Source organism: Hemicordylus capensis, chromosome 7 (genome assembly GCF_027244095.1).
Source record: "Hemicordylus capensis ecotype Gifberg chromosome 7, rHemCap1.1.pri, whole genome shotgun sequence".
NCBI lineage: Eukaryota > Metazoa > Chordata > Lepidosauria > Squamata > Cordylidae > Hemicordylus > Hemicordylus capensis.
Window position 1 is genome coordinate 14182317 of NC_069663.1, and position 22563 is coordinate 14204879.

Sequence of the window (22563 nt, forward strand, 5' to 3'; positions counted from 1 at the left end):
TAGCCAAATGCCATTGTGGTTGGGGGTTATGGGTGTTTGAGTCCATCCACATCTGGGGACTCAAGGTTGAGAACCCCTAATATTCCAGAGATGCAAGTTTTGGGCAGTATAGAATAGATAGATAGATAGATAGATAGATAGATAGATAGATAGATAAACTTAAACTTAAAACCTCTTTACTAACTGCTGGTCTGGGAAAGTGCGCATGAAGAATATAGCGGTCCTTGAAACTCTGCACGAAGAATTTAGCAGTCCTTGACTCCAAAAAGGTTGGGAAACACTAGACAATACTAAACTAGATGGACCAAGGGACTGACTCAATATAAAGCAGCTTCCTAGCTAACAGGGCAGTTATCCGTCCAAATGCAAACCAAGGCCTAATTAGCAAAAGGCATGCCAACTCTTGAGTGAATTAATTGCAAACAAGCTCTTCTGCATCTCTACGAAATACCAGCTTCTTCATAACCACAACTATTTCATAGCAACAATTACAACTTCAATAGAAACTAATTATTTTCTTATTTAAAAAATCGAAATATGGAGAAAAAACCATCTGCACCTTTTGCTCTTTTTTTTTTAACTTGTTCTTCTGGGGAGCTAGAACAAGCGATTACCAGCTACCCCGGGAGCAAAAATTATGCTTCCGAAATCTCTTGATAGCGATTCCGCACAGAAAGAGGCAAAGCCGCAGCCGCCCCTCTCCATGTGCCACTCACAGCAGAAGCCCTTTTTAAACAGCTGTTTTGCGGACGCTTTACTCACTTATGTGCAACGACTAAGCAAGTCATGGCGAGCTTTTCCAGCATGACACCGCCAAGCCTATAAAAAAATGTATACTACCCCATAATGGCCAGGCTTTGGCTTTAATTTTTCTATATCCGTAATTTGCTTAAAGAAGGAAAGCCAAGCCTATACCAGCCTAAGCCAATATGTAAATTATCGCGTGGCATTCCGGGTAAAAGCGTCGCTCTGCGTGAAAGCCTCGAAGGAGGAGCGGACTCCGGAGGAAAAAGAGGGCCCGGCAGAAATCAACAAAAGGGAAAGGATTAGGAAACGTCTGCAAAAGCAACACAGAAATTAGCTCGGGGAGGGATCTGGATCTGGTCCGCTCTCAGTGCAGAGAGGCATACAGGGCCAGGCTTTGGCTCGCCAGCTGGTACTGAACTACAACTCCCATCAACCCAGTCAAAATAAAATCGTGGCTGGAGTGATGGGAGTGGTAGTTCAGTACCAGCTGGCAAGCCAAGCTTACCAAGAGAAGAAGACGACCAGCAGTAAGGTGGATGGACCCGATGACGACAGCAATGAATGCACCACTGAGAGACCTTAAAGGCAAAGTGGAAGACAGATCATCCTGGAGAGAATCTATGTGGTCGCTAAGAGTCTACACCGGCTTGAGGGCACTTAATCAATCAATCAATCAATCAAGGGTGGGGAGGGGGAATAATTTACTTTATTACTGCTATTTCTGTTGTGCCTTTAAAAAAAACTTACAAAAAACCCTGGGGGAAGTGTAGTGTTTCCTTATTTAAAAAGAACCCTGGAGGTTACTGCTTATTAGCCCCGCGATTGATCAGTTAAGCTATAACCCCACCAAACTGAGTATTATGCAGTGCAATCCAAAAAAAGAAGAAAAAGGGCAAGGAGCAACTATCTTCCTCCAAGTACGGTTGAAATCCCGAAGCATTCTTGGCTTAGCAACCAGGTAGGTAGGTTCTACGACAACCAATGGTACTTACTTTCCGAATAAATATATGCTTATTAAGAAGAATCTGCTGTATCAAAAGAGACAATTCCTGCTAGCTGCGGAATTGCCCCTTTCCACGCCCAAACCAGCGGCGTGCAGAGCGCACCGGCACCATAGTTGCGTAAAGCCTTGAAGGGCGGGCGCTCGAAAGTTGAAACAAAAGCCTTTTTCGACCGCGCGGCGGAAGGGTCGCGTGCTGAGTAGCCAGCTTACGAAAAGCCGAGGCGCGTCCCGATTGGTTGGGCGATGGATTGGGCGGCGCGTGGGCCGGGCGGGGTTTTCTTCGGCGCCGGCGCAGTGCCTGGGGTCGTGACCCCGGAAGTGGTGTGCCGCTGAGACGACCCGGTGAGGGGCAGGGCGGCAGCGCGGGGACATGGCCAGATAGGCGGCCGGGGTGCCGGTGAGTGTGCTCGGCCGGCCGCGGGGCGGGTCGACGCGGTGGAGCAGCGCTCGTGGCGAGGGAAGAGTCCGGCTGGGAGAGTCCCTGGAGAGGCGGCGGCGGAGGAGGAGTCCGGGGTGGCCCCCTTGGCGCGGAGACTTGGCGACTGCCTCCAAGAGCTCCTTCCCGCCCGCAAGCCTCCTCCCAGCCGTCCCTCCAGCATCTCGCGGGCTGCCTGCCTGCCTGGTCTAGTGGCTCCTCTCCCGCCGTTCTGTTCTGGCCGAGGGGCCGAACGGACATCTGCTCTGGGGGGCTGCTGTGGCTTCAGTGTCTCCTTAATGGACCTTCTTTCTGTGGTTTTAATTCTCTCGCAGCGGAATCCTGTGCGTGGTCAGCGGGGAGTAAGCCCCACTGGCCAAACGGGTTTAGGATTGCAGCCGTAATGTGGTGGCGGGAAGGGGAGATCAATAAGGAATTCTTAAGTGCAAGAACCGTAGCAGCATTAGATTTATTCAGATGCCTCCCCTCACAGGCCTTCTAAAACAAGCTTCCCTGGAGGAAAGTGAAAATAGGAGCACATTTATAACCATTCTGGGCATGTTGTGGAAGGCTCTTTTCTATTTGAGTATACTCTGTAATAATAGGTTCTGCACATTTTGAAAAATCACGAAGATGTTATTTTATTATTTATATTTTTATACTGCTCTTCATCCTAAGACCGCATATATTTCCTACCAGAGGTTATCAACAGGTCGAGATGAACCTCACCAGTATGCAATATTGGTAGGCTGTATGGCCAGTGACATGTTAATATTTGTGCCTCTACATTTCAAACAACATCTGTCCACCTCCTCAGATATAATATTACTAGAGACCTTGGGGAGGGAGCTGAATAGCCTAAAGAGTGTCAATACTAGCGATTTGCACTAACAGCATTTTAACAAGGTATTCTCAAAGAGTGAAAGGACAGTGATTTATGAGAGAGAGTTGGAGTGTAAGGTGCAAAGCAACTGACAAAACACACATACAGTTGGAAAACTAGGTGCCCATGGGCACCTAGAACTAAGATAGTTCCGTTGCAGCAGCTTAGATTGGGGGGAACTACACCATCTGAGACCTTGTGTAAATGAGAAGTGGATGGATGCTACTGTGTAAGGATGCCCTTGAACAGTTTTTTGAGAGGTGGTTTTAGGGCAAGCCTGTGTCATGACATCATTTTGTAATGTCTTTGCATTTGGATCCATTTTAACCAGAAAAAAGACACTCCCATGCTGCAATAGCTTGCTGTTTATTGGAACCTCTACTCTTCTCTGTATGGAGGCAATGATACAAAATGCTTTGGGGGGATTAATAAGCATTTGCAGCGTGCAGAAAGCACAGGTCTGTAGGTTAACCCTGATTGTTTATTTTCAGGTGCTTTTGTTTGTTTGGGGAAAATGGCCTCACCATTCACTGGTTCCACAGCAGTTTCTGATGTAATTAAAGATCTAGATACTCAGATAGCTGTAAGTTGGCTTGAACTCGCCATGACTGGCATGCTGGAGTCGCGGTGAGAAGTTGGACTGGCTTGTCTTGCTCATTTTGGTTGTGTGCCACAGTTTAAGTGTGATAATGGTAAATGAAATGTAAACACTTTGCTAAAGACCAACTGGCCTTAGTAGTAGGTTAGCAAACATGATGTCGTAGGAACCATAGGGATCTGCCTCCTACAGAGTCAGACCACTGGTCCATCTAGTTCAGTATTGTCTACGTTGTCTGGCAGTGGCTCTCCAAGGTTTCAGGCAGGAGTCTCTCTCGGCTCTACCTGGAAATGCCAGGGATTGAACCTGGAACCTTCCGCATGAAAAGCGGGTGCTCTTCCGCTGAGCTATGGCCTCATCCCTTAAGGGGAATAGCTTACAGTGCTCACATGTAGTCTGCCATCCAAATCCAAACCATGGTTGGCCCTGCTTAGCAAAGCGGCACAGCTGAGCCCTCAAAACCTGAGTCTTTCCAGGCTTAGCCTTCAGAGGCATTGCTACCCATTGACTGGCTTGTCTGCTCTCCTTTGTCAGAAGGTGTCAATCTTACTACTACACAATATCCAACAAAAGTTCTCAAAAGTGGTTTGCATAGAAGAATACATAATGAATAAGATGGTTCTGTGTCCCAAAAGGGCTCATCCTCTAAAAAAGATACACAAGGAAGGCAACAGCAACAACTGCTGGAAGGAAGCTGTGTTGGGGTTGGGTAAGAACAGCTGCTCTCCCCCTGCGAAATAAGCGACACCACTTTACAAAGTGCCTCTTTGCTCAGTTACTAGGGGGTCTTTCAGCTTTCTAGCACTCGCTTTCTCTCCCTGTTCTACAGAGATGCATGGGAATATTCAGTCCTTGGTGACTGGTACTCAGCCAGAGGAATGTAATGCATTCTTTGGCTGGATTTATTACGATGATTAATAATAATCAGGTAGGTAGGTGGTGCACACAAAGCAAGCAACTAGATGCTGCCTGGGGCTTGCTTTCCTCTTGTGTCGTGTCATGCCTGCCTGTCTTGAATTGTAATAGAGGGAGGATGAAGGAAACTGAAAATCGATGGGGAGCTAGGTTGAGAGGTGGGGAAGGAAGTTAGAAATATGTTCCATAAGGAAAAAACATAGCAGATGGGGATAGATGTAGCAGTGCAGAAGGGAATTTGAGGAGTAAGGTGCCAAAAGAGAAAGCTCATAGATTGTGTAAGATCAGAGAGTAGACAGGATTTGACAAGAAGGTTGAAAGCAGCAGAATGGAGGGAATGATCTAACAATGAGGAACATAGACAGAAGAGAGGAGAGCTGGTATTATTGTGAACATGAATTGGACCTTTGTTAAGCAGGGTCTTCCCTGGTTTGCATTGGGATGAGTGACTACATGTGAGCACTATAAGATATTCCCTGATCTGTGTTTTTTATTTTATTATATTTGTATGCTGCCCCAAACATCTCTGGGCCCACCAGGAATGAGGCCATGGCTCCATGAAAGAGCACCTGCGTGCATACAGAACGTCCCAGGCTCACTCCCTAGCCAGCGTGCTGTAGTGGCTAGAGTGCTGGACTAGGAACGGGGTGACCCAAGTTCAAATCCCCATTCAGCCATGAGACTTGCTGGGTGACTCTGGGCCAGTCACTTCTCTCTCAGACTAACCTGCTTCACAGGGTTGTTGTGAGGAGCAACTCAAGTATGTAGTACACCGCTCTGGGCTCCTTGGAGGAAGAGCAGAATATCAAATGCAAAAATAAATAAATAAAATCTCCAGGTAGGGAAACCTTGGAGAGCCACTGCTAGCCATTGTAGACCCTATTGAGATAGGGGGACCACTGTTCCCTCTAACAGGGATTCCCGGATGTTTTTGGCTTCAACGCCCAGAATCCCCAGCTACAATGGCTCTTGCTTGGGGATTCTGGGAGTTGTAGTCAACAACATCTGGAAATCCTTGTTAAAGCAAGCACTGTGGGGGACCAATAGTCTGACTCGGGTATAAAGCAGCTTCCTGTGTTCCTAGGATAAGTAGGAAGGGGCAATAGAGCTGAAAACCATGAACAGAGAGCCAAGGTTTTTCCATTGCTAACATGTTGGAAGAACCACCTTGATTATAGTCAGTATTGTTGGCATTTATACCGTATCATGATTATATCATATCGTGCATTAATTGAGACCATCTTGGCACCCATGAGCTATTTGAAGAGGAAGTGGTCAAGCATGCCTTTTCTCAATACAGAGTAATCAACATTTCCCCTGCCCACCGCCCCGGGCCCTTTCTGTATAGGTGGCATGACCTCCAGGCAGACTGGAGGCCCTCTCACTTTACGGATGAAGCAGCAGTTGCTAATATATGCCCTGTGTTTAATCAACTGGTGGTGGAAGTTCACCCACCAATGGGACAAGGAGTGGAACCCTGAAGTTCCTTTTCTCCCCCTTCTGCACCCCATTAAGTTGCCTCGCCCTGGCACGGTCTGTCCCCGATGAAGTTGTCTTTCATGCCAAACCTGTCACTGTACACAAACAGGAATTTGGCTTTGTTTAAAAGCAGTGATAATTCTGGGGCAGGGATTTTTCTCCTCGGAGACTGCAAGTTGTTTTCCTGTCATGCTGTGCTGAATAGAGTAATGCATGATTTTGAGATGGAATTGAATGACAAAACTGAAGCCTTTTAAGTGTTCTTGTGTGGCTTGGTACTAACAAATAACTTCAGTCTTGTTTTAAACAAGTAATGAATAATAGTCTACCTTTCCTTCCATGCATCTTCTTGCTTTGGGGATAATATGTTCAGCATGCTTTGGTTCTTGATGGGGGTTTGTCTTGGAGAAAATGTTAAGAAAATCTGCAGAGTTATATAATATATGTAACAAAATTTTGTTGTGTGCAATATCTTAACTACTTGTGTGCAGAGGTGCAGAAAATATAACTTCTGAGACCTTAAATCTGTTCACCTTTTAAAAATACTGTCTGTAGTTTGACTTGGTAGAGCACTTCTGCTGGGTGATCTGGATTGTCCACATGAAATGTGGACATTTTTTAACTGAAGAAGCACAATTTTGAAGAAAAATCCTTGAAATTCTATAGTCTATATTCCTTCACAATGACAGTTGCTTTTGTAATTAGGATAAGTACCAAGGTCATTTTGATCAAGATATTACTGCTTTTTTACTGCTCAAACAGTATTTGACCAAAAAAATTTCTGACCAGTGGTCAAATGCCCATTTCTCTGCTTCTGTGGAATTGTGGGTCAAGATATATTCATAAAATAAGCAAAAGGGTTTAGATGGTGTTAAATGTTTTGCCCCTGGATAAACTCAGTGCTGATTTTGAAATGGTCTTCTGTTCATCTGTGAGTCCACTATCTCAAAATGAACTGGGAGGATCACATCCATTAATACGATTGGGAGAACATCCTGATCTAAACCAGATGCCCATACTGTTCACAAACACAGGACTGAAGTGGAATGTCATAAGCATGGTTAGCATTTCTTGAGGAGTACTACTACAAATATGTATATACTGCTCTTCAAACAAAGTTCTCAAAGCAGTTTACATAGAAAAATAAATAGTACATAAATAAGAGGGTCCCCTGTCCCCAGAGGACTCACAATTAAAAAAGAAACATAAGGCAGATACCAGCAAGAGCCACTGGAGGGATGTTGTGCAGGGGTTGGATAAGGCCAGTTGCTCTCCACCACTAAAGATAAGAGAATCACCACTAAAAGGTGTTGCTTTGTCCAGTTAGCAGGGGTGCAGCCTGTAATGAAAATGGTTTGCATGACAAGGACCACCCTTGATCTATTTTCTGTGGGGAAATGTCAAAACTCTAGGATAGTTAGTGGTCAAGTTAGAAACAAAGTGACAGCCTTCTAAATTAGAATAGTGATGCTCATATTTAGCTGGCTGTTTCCTGAGAAGCATTCATTTTAGCTCCCTTCTCAAACTAAAAACAGGAAAGCACTTTTTTTAATAATCAAAAGTAATCCAGACATCACAAAGGTAAGCTGATAACTATTTTACCAGTGGTCACCTAGGACTTCTCAGTTGCTTTTGGAGTAGGTCAAACATAGGGAGTTCTTTTTCTTGGGTACCAAGTCTGGATGAGAATCTGCTTCTGAGACCCACAAAGGTGCTCATGACAGGAGCAGTGCTCACATTTCAAACTGTGCTCTGATTTTTGGCTTGCAGCACAAGGAATTCAGAAAGCAGACTTGTCAAAGCTTTCCCCCCATGAAGTGGCAGAAGTATAATGTGGTGAGATTCTTTTCTAACAGTTGCTGAAAGTTCTTCAAATGCACATTTAAAAAAAAACTTCATCAGGCTTTGAACATCTGGGGTCCTGCTCATGGTGGTGTTTAATTTTTAAACCACCTCCTCCACTTTCTTATGCCTATGCCTTTCCTTGGAAGTTTAACACTGGGGTTTTCTCCTCCCTCCAGCTGATTGGTTTGGGCCCACATAATCCCAAAAAGAAGCAAGACCTTGACAAGCTGTATGATCTGAAGGCTAAAGCCCAGCAGATTATGAACCAGTTTGGCCCATCTACTTTGATCAACTTATCCAGCTTCTCCTCGATCAAGCCAGAACCAGCTAGTACTCCTCCTCATAGCTCCATGGCAAACAACACCACTGTGGCAAAGATGCCAGGGACCCCTAGCAGCGGAGGGCGCCTCAGTCCTGAAAGCAATCAGGTAATTTCATTGGAGAGACTGGGAAAGCTGCCAGGGGGTGGCAGGGCTGAAAAATAAAATTGGGTCATTATTTTGGCATGTGTCCAATGCCCAAACTTACCTTTTTTCTGTCTTGCAACCAAAATGAATAAAGGCCAAGTCTTTGGTTTAGAGATGTTTCATCTTTGTATAGCACCAAATGCACAATATATACTTGCTAATGAATTCCTGCCTCCTATGGGGTCATATTGATTTAGCTCTACATGGCTTGGAGCTGGAGTATCTGTAAGACCACTTCATCCATATGAATCTGCCCAGGTCATTTACTCATCATCTCAAGCCATGCTCATGGCCCCGCCACTGACTGAGATTGGGTTGGCAGGGAGAAGAGACAGGGCCTTCTCAGTTGTGGCCCCTTGGCTCTGGGATGCCCCCCCAGAAGAGCTTCACTGTACTCCCCCGCCCCTTAGGGTTTTTGAAAAAAGATCTTAAACACTTACTTTAGAGAGGCATTTTAATTGGGGTATTTTAAATTGCTTTTGCTCTACATTCTGTTTTATCGTGTTAAATTGTACTAGCTAGCCCAGGCACAGAACATCTGCGCCTCCCCTCCCTCGTTCTTGGCCCCCAGCTGCTTTTCCCCCGCCTCCACGCACCACTTTCTTCTCTACCTCCCCCAGGCACCACTTTTTCTCCACCCACCCACCCCCGGCTGCTTTCTTTCCCTGCCCACCAATTGGCCGTATCTTCTCTGCCGCTTTCCTGTCCTCCCCCGGGCACCACTTTTTCTCCAACACCCCCCGGCTGCTTTCTCTCCCTGGCCACCCGTTCGCCTTATCTTTGCTGCTTTCCTCTCCCCCTCCCGGAAGCTTGCTCCCAAACTCTCATGAGAGCTGCCACACATGGGATTAGTGATGAGTACATCTAAGATAATTATATATATAGATATTACTTTTATTGTGTTACTGATGTGAGCCGCCCCGAGCAGTTTTGTACTGGAGGGGTGGGATATAAATAAATAGATTTTAAATAGATTTTAAATAGATTAGATAAATTGCTCTCACCCTAATGGAATATTATTTTTTTACATTTATATCCTACTCTTCCTCCAAGGAACCCAGAGCGGTGTACTACATACTTGAGTTTTTCTTTCACAACAACCCTGTGAAGTAGGTTAGGCTGAGAGAGAAGTGACTGGCCCAGAGTCACCCAGCTAGTATTATGGCTGAATGGGGATTTGAACTCAGGTCTCCCCGGTCCTAGTCCAGCACTCTAACCACTACACCACGCTGGCTCTCATTACACCTAAAAATTACCCTCTTGTATAACAGGCCTTGATGGGTTTTCTTTGGATCGAGGAGCCAGCCCCAAAATAATAGATCTGTGACTTCTGTGCTAATATTTGACCCTTCAGATACTGACTAAGAAGAAACTGCAGGACCTTGTCAGAGAGGTGGATCCCAATGAGCAACTGGATGAAGATGTGGAAGAGGTAGGCCTTTGGGAGACTGGGCTGCAAGGGTGCCCAATTCCGAGTAGCTGCACCCCTCTTGGTTCTTCCTCAAGCTCCTCCTTAGTGGTTGAACTGTGCCATGGGTTTGTCTTGATCCCGTGGGATGCACAATGTGGCTGGAAATATGCCCCAGGAGTATCCTTTTCTTGGTGGGAAAATCACTGAGATGCTCCTGAGGATAGTCCATCAGCATCTAACGTTGAACGCAGAAGTTAGTTAGAACTTATATTGGAAACTGCAATTGGTACAAAATGTGCTTTTTATTACTTGGTTTTGATGGTGATTTTATTTTTGATTTTTGTAAACCGCCATGAGACGCCTGGTTTTGGCAGCTTTAAAATGTCATAAATCAATAAAATAAGCTTCTAGATGTGGTCCCATGCTGAAATCCAGCACGAACACGTTTGATCTCTTCCTTTCACTATTTTGGACAGATGCTGCTGCAGATTGCCGACGACTTCATTGAAAGCGTGGTGACAGCTGCCTGCCAGCTTGCGCGGCATCGCAAGTCCAACACTTTGGAAGTCAAAGACGTCCAGCTGCATCTTGGTGAGTGTCCCTCTGCCAGGACCCCAACGGTGGCTGCCTCCTGAAGGCTGCGGTAAATCGGGATGTGCCCGGATAATTTCAGCACCTCTTTGGAGAGGCGCCAGAACGATTCGGGCGCCTGCAGCCCATCCATTTTGACAAGGGGTACCTTTAAAAGGAGGCAGGCAGGTCCTGCCTGCTCCTCTGGTGATCCCACCACTGCCCATCATGGTGCTGTCATGCTTGGAACTTAACTTAAAAGCAGCAGCCATCCTGCTGTCGTCTTTAACGTGCGGCGCTCATGGGGTGCTGCTCCCAGCAGTCTTCACGCAGCATTGGCACACAAATGGCGTCGGCACATGTGCCAATGCCACACCAGGGCTGCTGGGAGCATAATCCCATTAGCGCAGCATTTTAAAGACGACCGCAGCATGGCTGCTGCTTTTACGTTTCAAGCACAACGGTGCCACAGGGGGTGGCCGAGGATGACTGGAGGAGCAGGTAGGATGGCCTGCCTGTCTCCTTTTAAAGGTGCCGAGCCCTGGGACATGCCCAAAGCATTTTGTGCACACCCCTAGCTGTAAGCTTAGATTGTGAGCCCTTTAGGGACAGGGAGCCATCTTATTTATGTATGTTTTATTTTTCGATGTAAACCGCTTTGAGGAGTTTGTTGAAGAGCCGTATATAAGTAGTAGTAGTAGTAGTAGTAGTAAACCACTCCACAGACACTGTGGGGAGGGGGCTGTGTTCTCCATGTCTCTGCAGTCTCCCCCGCCTACCCATTGTGTGTTGATGATGATGATGATGTGGGTTACCAATGTTTGCATGATTGTGTGAACTCATGCCAAGGCAGGAACCTCAGGCTTGTCATGGCTTCACACAATCATGTCAATGTTGGTAACCCACATTAAATTTAGATTTAAACAATTGCTTGAGCTGGTCCCTGCTCATCTGTCTGGTGAGTCAGTGCCATGGGAATTACTCTTCTGTGCCCTCATCCCATGCTGCTGCTATGAGGCTTAAAAGACCTGACACTGGGTGGCTTCTTTCCACCCAGCCAAAACCCCCAGACCCAGCTGAGCAAACCTGTCACTGTGCACATTTGGGGGGGACCTGCATAAACGGCCCTCCCCTCCATAGTGTCAACCACTCGGAAGCCACTTGTGGGGAGTCAGATAAGAGTTTTGATCTCACATGGAGCCCCTGAGATTCTGCCAGTGCAGAATACTAAAATCCAGTAAATTGATTCCTGCCAAGCGTGACATTTTCCAGTTCCACACAATACAGTTCTTAAACTCTCTGGTACCAGGAGGTGCCTTGGCTAGCTTTTTCCTAGGCAGCAGAGTCTAGGAATGCTTGTCTTATCTGTTTATTGCCTGCTTTTATAGCTCGTCCCTCTCCCACTCCTTCCCCACCCCCATGCTTCGTTTCAGAGCGCCAGTGGAATATGTGGATCCCAGGTTTTGGCTCTGAAGAAATCAGGCCATATAAGAAAGCCTGCACTACAGAAGCTCACAAACAGGTATGGGCCGCTTTCTACAGAACAGCACGCTAACCTTCAGAAGATGATGCAATAGGAAACTTCGAACAGATGGTTCTGGGTAATTTAAGCAATTGAGCAACAGGGGGAAACACCATATGAAAAAGAGGCTGCTGGAGAATCCCTTAAGGGTATTTTGCAAGAGGTATTCTATGCAAGAAGCTGTTTGCATTGAGGCCGTTCCAACTAGGATGTTGGAACATAATAGCTCTATTTACGCATTATGTTCAACACTTGTACCCATCAGTGTACAGTATACACACAGGTAGTTATTCACATGTTCTCTTGATGGCAGACTGCTTGTATCTGAGCAAGTTGATATTCTGCCATCCTATCCTGCTCATTGGCCCTTGTACTGGGGCTGGACATGTGGTGTTTGTGTGTAGTCTGTGCTTCCCCTAGTGAGAACACAGGCTGCCCACTTGTGTTTGGGAAAGCTGTTCCAATATATTGAGGAGAGGAGAGCTGGTCTTGTGGTAGCAAGCATGACTTGTCCCCTTAGCTAAGCAGGGTCCACCCTGGTTGCATCTGAATGGGAGACTAGAATTGAGAGCACTGTAAGATATTCCCCTCAAGGGATGGAGCCTCTCAGGGAAGAGCAGAAACTTCCAAGTTCCCTCCCTGGCAGCATCTCCAAGATAGACTTGAGGGACATTCCTGCGTGCAACCTTGGAGAAGCCGCTGCCAGTCTGTGAAGACAATACTGAGGTAGATAGACCAATGGTCTGACTCAGTATGTGGCAGCTTCCTATGTTCTTCTCTTGACATGGGTAATTTGTGGAATGAAGGGGGTATGTGTGGGAGAGGGGGAGATCACAAACCAACCAACTCTAATGAGGTATTCCTATCCCATCACCCATAAAATCAAAGTGAACTTTAAGAACAACAGCTCAATTCTATCAATTTTTGCACAGACACTCAAAGGAGTAAGGGTGTGGAGGTATCCTTGGTATTTCTGCTAGAGATGTGAAGGCTGGCGGTGGGGAGACCATAAAACCATCCCCCACTTCTTTTTCCGGGGGGGGGGGGAGCCATTTTTCCCCCCAGGCCTTCACATCTCTCATTCCTATGGGACTCTGCATTGACACCAGTCTTGTGCTTTGAGTTCTCACTCAAGCCGAGCTCTGCCTGGGGATTCTGATTCTGCTATTGTGGCAAGGTGCAACTGATTGCCTTCCACTTCTTTATGTCACGGATTCTCCTTGCCTGAATCCACATCCCCCAACTTAACTTGCTGAGAAATGACATTTTTGGCATGTCCTTATTCATTCATTCTCTCTCTTTCTCTCAGAGGATGGCACTGATCCGCAAAACAACCAAGAAATAATGTCTGGGAATGGCAGGGAGAGAAAGGTGGCTCTACTGGGAAAATCTGCCTCTAAGCTGCAGTGTCTTCGTGCCATCGACGGGATTGTTTTTCTTAATGCTTTACAGAAGAGGATATATCCCAACAGTGCAGCAATATCTGACTTTAAGAGGAGATCTGCCAAAAACCGTTAGGCCCTGCCCCCTCCAACTGTTTTCCCTAAAGAACACAATGTATCCTGAAAAACAGACTTTATTTTCTGCCTTCAAACTGATTTATGGTGTCAGTGGTTGTCCAAGGGACAGAATATTTTGGTATTTGGGGGAACAGTATTAGAAGCAGCTGTAGATGTCTTCATTTCCCCTCTATTCTTTGTAATGTCAGTGTTTATAGCTACTTGGATTTGTTTTATAGGTAAAGAAATTATGGATCTGAAACTGGATCACGGTAGTGGGCACAGGTTCCAAAGCATGGTACAAAGGCCATTGGGCTAGCAGGCGTGCTCAACTTTGGCCCCCCTGCTGTTTTTGGACTACAACTCCCATAACCCCCAGCCACAGTGGCCAATAGCCAGGGATTATGGGAGTTGTTGGCCAACATTTGCAGGAGGGCCAAAGTTGAGCAGCCCATCATCACGAGTATGTTCAAAGCAAACATCTGCCTCTTTTCTTTCTTTTTTTAAAGAGAAAACCTCTGAGCAGGCTGTATAATGTAGAGTTGTGTGTTTTTTAAATCTCTAAAGATGTAATAGAAATCTACTTTGGGTAGAAGCAGTGCAAAAGATTAAGGCAGTTCACACAATCACAGTTAGGGTGGGAGAAGCCTCCTTCCCTAATTGGGGAGCAGCATGTGGTCCCATTTGCCAGTCAGCATCAAGGTCTGGGGACTTTTCCTCTTACCTCATTCAGCAGCTGAGTAGGAGGGGGTCCTCTGACTCAGCTGCTGTTTAGCACATGATCACAGATGGGGCTGACACCTTAGTTTTAACTCATACATGATCAGCAAACGGGGGCACACACAGTTCCTGAATTAGGGTAAGGGAAGCCTCCTACTCAAATTCATGATTGTGTAAACTGCCCTATTGACTAGAGGGGTGGTTTAGTTGGAAGCAATGGGAGTGGTTCCCAACAGCCATCAACATCCACAAATGTGTCTACAGCTTGTAGGCTGCTTATTTCAAAGCAATGGCTGAAAAACATTTTTGAAAAATGTCTCAAAGCGTCCTCTGCGTCAGTGAGTGTCCTAAAATCAAAAGCACACTTGGGTCATTCACACCATCAAAGACAGTGTTCTACCCAGGTTTGGGAGCTGTGTGTGCTCCCAGCCTTTGGGTGTGTGGAAGCAAGGTAGGAGGAAAACCTGAGCACCTTTCCTCCTCCCTTGCTTCTACACAATCAAAAATTGGGAGTGTGCACAGCTCCCAAACTTGGGTAAAACCCCATTTTTGATTGTGTGAATGATCTCTTAGTTCGCAAATCACCACTTCCATTCCCTTTTAACACTGTTACAAACTGCAGGCTGTGGCTTTTCCATCACACCCATCGAAATATTTTCTCCCCCTGTCCACGTTTGATTTAATGTTTTGTATCACATCCAGCCTGAAGAAGTCTGAATTCAAAGGCTTGCTCATTCTCCAGTGATGACAGTGTCTGGTACTGCTTAAAAATCCTCAATCTCATTCTCCTATTTAGTATGAAAACTACTGAGGCAGTTATACTGAAATAGGATTGACCTGCAGAAGAACATTAACCACCAGTGTTAATCTCCAAGGGCACAACTGGATGAGAAGGTGGAAAAGTTGTGACTGGATCTCCCGTGTGTGTGCATTTTTCTTTTTCATTTATTTACCATCCATCCACAAATAGCTCAGGGCAGTTCACAGGCAGAAATAAAACTCATTAAAATATGAACTCATTTAAAAAAACTCATTTAAAACAAAAGCCAGGCTGAAGAGGTGGTTCTCTGGCTCTCTTGAAAGCCTCCAGGGATAATAACCCTCTTATAACCCCAGGGAGCATGTTCCACCAACGAGGGGTGGCTACTGAGAAGGCCTGATCCTAAGTTGCTGCCAGATGAGCTGATAGCTTCCAAAGATGGACCTCTCCTGATCTGAATGGGGATCTTGCAGAGACAGTCTTTTAGAAAGAGTAGCGGGCAACACTGTCCAGGTAATCTGGAGTAAGGTTACAGCACTCTGCCAATCGCAGATCTTCCAGCATCTCATCCAGTTGTACCCTAAGTACCAAGATGTTAAAGCATTTCCTAGTTCTCAGATCTACCGACTGGAGGGAATTCAGGGTGTGGAGGGGGGGAGCCCAATGCAGGGATATACACACAAACACACGATGATAGAGGCAGAATATATGTTGGTCAGGAAGAGGATGCCCATAAAAGCTCAAGATGTTCCAGTTCAACTCCTTCCATAGGAGAAAGCAAGACCTGGGGTAGGTGAAGAAGTACTAAGATATGGGTGGCTCACCACTGGAATGCACAAAGGTTTCTGGAGGCATCCACAAGGATGAGACACACACTGCAGCAATTGTCAGTGAATCCTTATACACCACCAAGATCTTCCAGTCCCTGGTCTGTGCTTTTGTTCTTGGTACAAAAGCTGGTGCAGAGAGTCACAAGTTGGGTTTGCAATAAAGAAAATGGCACTTCCTGATGTAAGGTTGTGCTGTTGAGTTGGCACCACAGAGCCATGTGGTTTTCTTTGGACACAGCTTCTAAAGGCTCCCATAACTTCATTGTATCCCATATAAATAGCCTGGCTGTGGTGTGATCAGTTGAACCTGTATTGCTTCCCACCTGGAGTTGTATTTGGCTAGCACGAGCATTTATTTTGCCTTTCCTGGGCTTGTGCTTCAGCCTGCAGCTCAGGCGGGAGTCTGCTTTTCACTCCATCCCACTGTGCCTTGGGTCTCATCTTCCCACTTTTCAGCGCTGTGTAGATTTCCAAGGTTAATGTCTGGAACGCTGCCTCCACGTTACTGTTGGTCTTGGCAGACGTTTCAATGTATTTTGCATCCAGTGAAGAAGCCAGCTTCTCGGCTTCCTTTGGTTCAACCTTTCGTTCTGCTTCCAGGTCGCTTTTGTGCCCAACCAGCAGAAAGATGACAGGATGAGGCTTAACAGTGTCCATCACTTCCTCGTGCCATTTCCGGATGCTCTCGAAGGACTCTCGGTTGGTTAGGTCAAACACTAGCACGCCTCCCGCTGAGTTGCGGTAATATGAGCGTGTCACTGACCTAAGACACAAGAAGCAAAACCCAATTAAGAGCCTGACCTGGACGTTTCTGGGTTCAAGTCTTTCCTTTGCTACGAACCCAGAGGAGGGACATAGCTCACGGGTAGAGCACCTGCTTTGCACACAGAAGGTCTCTGGTCCAACCTGTGGCATTGGCCAGGTAGGACTAGGAAGGACTGCCTGAAACCTTGGAGAGCCACTGCCAGTCAGTGAGTATGAGCTAAATGGACCAATGGTCTGACTTGGTATCATAAGAACGTAGGAAGCTGCTGTCTACCAAATCAGACCATTGGTCTACCCAGCTCAGTATTGTCTACACAGACTGGTAGCGGCTTCTCCAAGGTTAAAGGCAGGATCTGGAGATGCCAGGGAGGGAACTTGGAACCTTCTGCATGCAAATACCAGACCGCCTCCTATGATCTCATGAACCCTCAAAAGCACTTCACACTATAGATAATGCAGTACCTACCCATTTGCATCGTCATTATAAGATCAATAATCTTTGGCCCTGGAGGCATCATAAGATTGCAGATACAAATATAGGGTATTTTAATTTTAAAATATTTTTTTTATATTCAACAAAAGACTGAAAACCACATCAGACGTTGACTGACGCACTTTGCAAGGGTACATCAGCCCAGAAGCGTTGCATGTACACAACCTGTGCAAATGTTACAGAAGAGTAAGCCCACTAGAAATACTGGGCTTTTGTGCAGTTTTTGTGTTTGTGTCATTTGTCTACACGCAACATTAGTGGGCTAACATACTCCTGCATGGTATGTCAGCCATCATATTCTAGTGTGACAGCAGCTAGTCAGCCTTAGGGACCCCAAATGTTTGCATCGATTGTCAACATTCTATAGCTTTTTAAAATTAGTTTAAAGAACAAATATTACAATTTAAGATACTATGAAGAATGAAACACTTGCATATAAAGTTTTAAAAGAAAAAGAGAAGAAAAAAAGAAAAGAAACAAACCCAATAAACAATGCATATATATGTAATCACTGTCTAAAGCACATATAATTCATTAAATTTTGACCATATAGCTTGAAACTCTTCTTCTTTGCCTAAACGGCGGAAAAAAACCAATTCAAATGTGGATAATGAACACATTTCAGTAGTCCAAAGCTGAAGTTCCGAAGTAAATCTGCTTTTCCAATGTTGAATTATAATCTTTTTGGCCACTCCCCAAGCGTGAAGAATCCATAGTTGTTGATAAAGTGTTAAGTTCTATAGCTGACACTTTCCCACATCACGATTTGTGTTTGCAGCAATGCCATGTTCCCACATCAGCTCAGTCAAAGGCTTGTGACGGTGACAGCAAACCTGAAAGTCACCAGGACTAACCAGCCAGGTTTCTGTTTCGATAAAAAGGATCTTTTTGTTCCAGAGTACAACCCCCATACAATTTAGCATCATCAATTAAGCCCTCAAACAGAGAGCTTCTTAGCCCTACTCAAGAGGTTATAGGGATTTTTCTGACACCACCTAGCATTTTAGGCCTGCTTTATGCCTACACTGCCAGGAAAAGCCCACCAGCTTCCAGCAGAAAAGGTTTTATCAAGCAGCAACAGGAAAAAAAAGATGGAGCAAGGTGGGCCTCTGTTCAGGTAGTTCCACAGGATCTACACTGTTGCCAAAATAAACCCTGCTCCAAGTGCTCATCAACCTAACTTCTGAAAAAGGGAGGGGCCCTCTCCTGTTTAACAGGTTATGACTCACTGGAAAGAGCTGCTAAGATAGTATAAGCCATTCTATTCATTTCAGAGATCATAATATCATAGTTTTGTATTAAAACTATATAGTCAAAATGACTCGCACTGAATAAAAAGAGCAACAATTAAATTCAGCAACCTCTCCACTTCCCAGAGTGATGAGAAGTTCCGCAGAAGAGTATTAAGAGATGGGGGGCACAGCTGAGGGGCAGAGCATCTGCTTTGCATGCACCAGGTCCCAGGTTCAATCCCTGGCAGCATCTCCAGGTAGGGCTGGGAGAGACTCCTGCTTGAAACCTTGGAGAGCCACTGCCAGTCAGAGCAGACAAGACTGAACTAGATGGGCTAATGGTCTGACTCTGTATAAGGCAGCTTCCTATGTGGGTTTGTTTTCCTTTGGAGGAGAGCACTAGCAACATCTATTTCTTGTCATATTTGCTTTGCTTTCAGGTAAAGCACTCACCCTATCAAGCAACTGATCCTGCTGCCCCACATCAGAACCCCAGAGAGGGAGGCTCTGCACCCCCAAGGTGTTTCCAGATACCAGTTCACTATCATCTCACCTCACTATCATCTCTCCCCGCCCCCCGCCCGTGTCACTAGCCCATTTCACACATTATGTTCAACACATACCATTTGTCTACCAATCTGGACACACACAGAGTGGTTCACTCATTTTCAATGCATGTGCAATAGTACATTTCCTATTTGTACCCTGCCTTTGAGGGGGCCTGTACCCAAGTTCATTTTTAAAGGACACAAATTTACAATTATTCACACAAAAATAATTTACACACATGTGTAAAGGTAAAGTGTGCCGCTGAGTCAATGTCGACTCCTGGCGACCACAGAGCCCTGTGGTTGTCCTTGGTAGAATACAGGAGGGGTTTACCATTGCCTCCTCCCACGCAGTATGAGATGATGCCTTTCAGCATCTTCCTATATCACTGCTGTCCGATATAGGTGTTTCCCATAGTCTGGGAAACATACCAGCAGGGATTCAAACTGGCAACCTCTGGGTTGGTAGTCAAGCCATTTTCCCACTGCGCCATTAGGTGGCTAGGTACATGTGGCTAGGTACAGACAACCAAATGCATATGTGTGTGTGTGTGTGTGTGTGTATATATCCCAACTTTGCTATTTCTAGCTTGTTTAGAAGGTTGTGAGAATTTACGTAAATTATCATGTTATCATGATCATGTAAGACACAGCCAGATATACACAATCAAATATAAGGCTTAAATCTTCAAATCAGTACTGAATTACCTTGCCACCACATACACATACAGCCTACTGTGCTCTAGCCTCCAACTCACAATTACTGCCACCTCTGTTCTTTCAGCAACCCACAGCACCTCCTTTCCTTTGGCCCTGTTTGAGAGTTCCTCCCAGTTCCCATTAGTTCCTCCATCCCTTTTCCCCCAGACATCTGCCTCTGCACATTCTTCCTTCAAACCCTCATTCTCAGCCCACTGCCTACTCCTTCCTTCAGTGACCCTGCCTCTGGGTTCCTGGCTCTACTCCTCTCCCTGGAGTAGCACACTTCTCCTGCTCTGAGGTTTTCACCAGTCACATGGACTGCTCACACCCTCCCCTGAAGTTGCACTGTTTGTCAGCATTCTATTACTGCCACTTTCCCACTCAGCAACTGATGTTTGCAATCACACCATAGTGCTATAGCAGAGAAGAAGAAGAAGAAGAGTAGGAGGAGGAGGAGTGTGTTTGTATAACTGCACCCCTTCGGACTGCATGTGTATTCAAGGGTCATATTGCTTTAACCAAAAAGCCCAACTTCCACGTAAAAAGCTAGCACAACAGGCAAAGGGGTTGAACTTGAGCTTTTCTCCCTGTTATGCACATTTTCTGTATGTAAAGTGCTTTTTTCATATGGGCCATTCAGATGGGTTTTCCCTTGCTTGTAATCTGGGGCAGCACAGTCCATTCTTGCCAGAAGGCATATATAATATCAGTCTGGAAATTTGCTTATGGCTACAGTCATGGAAAAAATTGATAACATGGCTGATTCCATTACCCTTAGAATTGATTGCCCATTTGTAGACTAAGCCTTAGCTTAGGTCCTCCTATCCACAGCTCCACTGTTGACTCACCTTATCCATGAATTATTCATATCATTGTCCCTCACAAGTCCAAGCAGTAACTAGGGTGGCCAACCATTAAAATACTCATAAAAATACTCCTGTATTGCCTGATAACTGGACTCACAAATATAATAACATAAGAACAACCCTGCTGGATCAGGCCAAGGCCTATCTGGTCCAGCATCCTTTTTCACACAGTGGCCCACCAGATGCCTCTGAGAAGCCCACAAGCAAGAGGTGAGGGCGTGCCCTCTCTCTTGCTGTTGCTCCTCTGCAACTGGCATTTAGAGGCATCTTGCCTCTGAGGCTGGAGGTGGCCTATAGCCATCAGACTAGTAGTCATTGATAGACCTCTCCTCCATGAATTTGTCTAAGCTCCTTTTAAAGCCATCCAAGCTAGTGGCCATCCATTACCACATTCCGTGGCGGAGATTTCCATAGATTAATTATGCGCTATGTGAAAAAGTACTTCCTTTTGTCGGTTCTAAATTTCCCGACCTTCCATTTTATGGGATAGCCCCTGATTCTAGAGGGAGGAAATTTTCTCTCTATCCACTCTCTGTACTCCATGAATAATTTTACACACCTCTATAATCTCTATAAGACAGATCACTATAAGATATATCCGCTCACACATGTAGTCTCCCATTCAGATGCAAACCAAGGCAAACCCTGCTTAGCAAAGTGGACAATTTGTGCTTCCTACCCCAAGACCAGCTCTCCTCCCCTAGTTCATCTCCCGAAACCCTTGCAGTTCCAAACCCACCTGAATCGCTCTTGGCCAGCGGTATCCCAAAACTGCAGCTTGATGCTCAGCCCTGGCTCCAGCTCCAAAAAGTGAACGTAGAAATCCACGCCCACCGTCTGGTTCATGGACTCCAGAAACTGGCCCTCGGCATAGCGCTTCAAGAGGGAGGATTTGCCCACGGTGGAGTCCCCCAGCATGATGATCCGGAACTGGTAGTGCCAGATAGAATCGGCAGCCATACAGAAGCTTGGAAGGGAAGGGAAAGAAAGGGGCTGGGAAAGCTCACAAGAAGAGCAAAAGGCAATCGACAATCCCTCAAAGAGTCTTCCTGCCACAGCCAATGTAGACAGTGTCTGGTAGAGGTGAAATCCTGCTCAGGAGCTGGTCGAGGCTTGTTGGGGTTGGAGGCAGGTTGTTTCTAGCCAAAGCCCGAGGCTGGGTGAGCTTTCATTCCATGTTCGGGCAGGCAGCCGCTGAATGTTCACACTCGCTGGGTTCTGCCCCACCCTGAATAATGCGCAGTGTTTATGGAAGGCGAAGTCGGTCTGGGAGAACAGCCTTCGCCTACATTCCACCTCCAGCGAGCTCAGCACTGTCTCTCCTTTTTTTGTGGCCAAAGGAGATTCTTGGGATTGAGCATCTCAGGAGAAACAAGCAAAAACTTTGCTCCACTCTCATGTTTGGCCTGGCCTTCCGGGGTTTTTAAACTGTTGTAAAGGGTTTTTAATGTTGTAACCTGGTTTTTTAAATTGTTTCCACTCTGTTTTAATTGTTAATTGATTTTAATTGGTTTGTTTTAATTGTAAACCGTCCTGAGCCATTTTGGAAGGGCGGTATAGAAACTGAAAGAAAGAAAGAAAGAAAGAAAGAATAATGAGGAAGCATCTCACTCTCATCAGAGCATATTAAGACTCTCTCTGTGTGTATATGCTATTTTCCTCAAGGGAGTGCAGATCCACATCTTATGATCAGACACCTTATGATCATAAGGGGACACTTATCCCTCTGTTTACCGATCCCTGGAATCAGTGGCTGGCATGCTGCACAATGATACGTCAACCTAAAAATGTTGCAGACATGCAAAATGGCCAACTGTGCCAGTTGTGTTACACTAGAGCAAGGCTGCTCAACTTTGGCCCTCCTGCAGATGCTGGCCTACAACTCCCACAATCCCTGGCTAGGGGCCACTGTGGCTGGGGATTGTGGGAGTTGTAGTCCAAAAACAGCTAGGGGGCCTGAGCTAAGCAGGCCTGCACTAGAGTAAACCCACTGGAAATAATGGGCTTACCCCAGGCCAGGGGTTTCCAACTGGTGGCACTCCAGATGTGGCTGAACTACTACTCCCATCATCCCCAGACACAATGGCATGGGATGATGGGAGTTGTAGTTCATCCACATCTGGAGTACCATCAGTTGGGAACCCCTGATCTAGTCTAATGTAAGGTGTGCCATTTTTGCAACGTTACTAGGCTGACGTACTGTTTTGTTGTTTTTTTGTCCCTCTTTTTGGAGATTACAAGAAAAATAATAATGTCATACTGTATACCATTTTTCAACACAACGTTTTCACAG

The 22563-nt window shown here is 45.8% G+C and overlaps 2 protein-coding genes and 1 non-coding gene across 6 annotated transcripts; 1 reads left to right on the top strand and 2 right to left on the bottom strand.

Moving 5' to 3' along the window:
• Positions 1-590: 590 nt before the first annotated feature.
• On the bottom strand, positions 591-732 carry LOC128333430 (U11 spliceosomal RNA). The gene has a single exon (XR_008310945.1). It is a non-coding gene; the product is annotated as a U11 spliceosomal RNA (small nuclear RNA).
• Positions 733-1546: 814 nt separating this feature from the next.
• On the top strand, positions 1547-13453 carry TAF12 (TATA-box binding protein associated factor 12). Of its 4 annotated transcripts, XM_053268150.1 has the most exons (7): positions 2046-2147; positions 3540-3631; positions 8062-8313; positions 9707-9784; positions 10240-10354; positions 11767-11855; positions 13165-13453. In XM_053268150.1, the coding sequence occupies exons 2-7, from the start codon at positions 3563-3565 to the stop codon at positions 13198-13200; spliced, it is 639 nt and encodes a 212-aa protein (XP_053124125.1). In that variant the 5' UTR covers positions 2046-2147; positions 3540-3562; the 3' UTR covers positions 13201-13453. The 4 variants fall into 4 exon arrangements, with proteins under 4 accessions (XP_053124128.1, XP_053124127.1, XP_053124126.1 ...); XM_053268153.1 differs by lacking the exons at positions 2046-2147; positions 3540-3631 and adding an exon at positions 1547-1705; XM_053268152.1 differs by lacking the exon at positions 3540-3631 and having other exon boundaries at positions 1958-2092.
• Positions 13454-15210: 1757 nt separating this feature from the next.
• On the bottom strand, positions 15211-21524 carry LOC128333082 (ras-related protein Rab-39B-like). Its single transcript, XM_053268149.1, has 2 exons — positions 21010-21524; positions 15211-16427 (listed from the first exon to the last, which is right to left on the bottom strand). Exons 1-2 carry the CDS (start codon positions 21228-21230, stop codon positions 16004-16006), a joined length of 645 nt encoding a protein of 214 aa, XP_053124124.1. The 5' UTR covers positions 21231-21524; the 3' UTR covers positions 15211-16003.
• Positions 21525-22563: the final 1039 nt, after the last annotated feature.

Bases quoted from the DNA above. Each gene is read 5' to 3' on its own strand.
- TAF12 (XM_053268150.1), top strand. From the start codon at position 3,563: ATGGCCTCACCATTCACTGGTTCCACAGCAGTTTCTGATGTAATTAAA. The intron at 8,314-9,706 runs GTAATTTCATTG...TTGACCCTTCAG, and splicing joins TCAGTCCTGAAAGCAATCAG to ATACTGACTAAGAAGAAACT. The intron at 10,355-11,766 runs GTGAGTGTCCCT...GCTTCGTTTCAG, and splicing joins AGACGTCCAGCTGCATCTTG to AGCGCCAGTGGAATATGTGG.
- LOC128333082 (XM_053268149.1), bottom strand. From the start codon at position 21,230: ATGGCTGCCGATTCTATCTGGCACTACCAGTTCCGGATCATCATGCTG. The intron at 16,428-21,009 runs GTGGGTTTGGAA...CTTGTGTCTTAG, and splicing joins GCTGGCCAAGAGCGATTCAG to GTCAGTGACACGCTCATATT.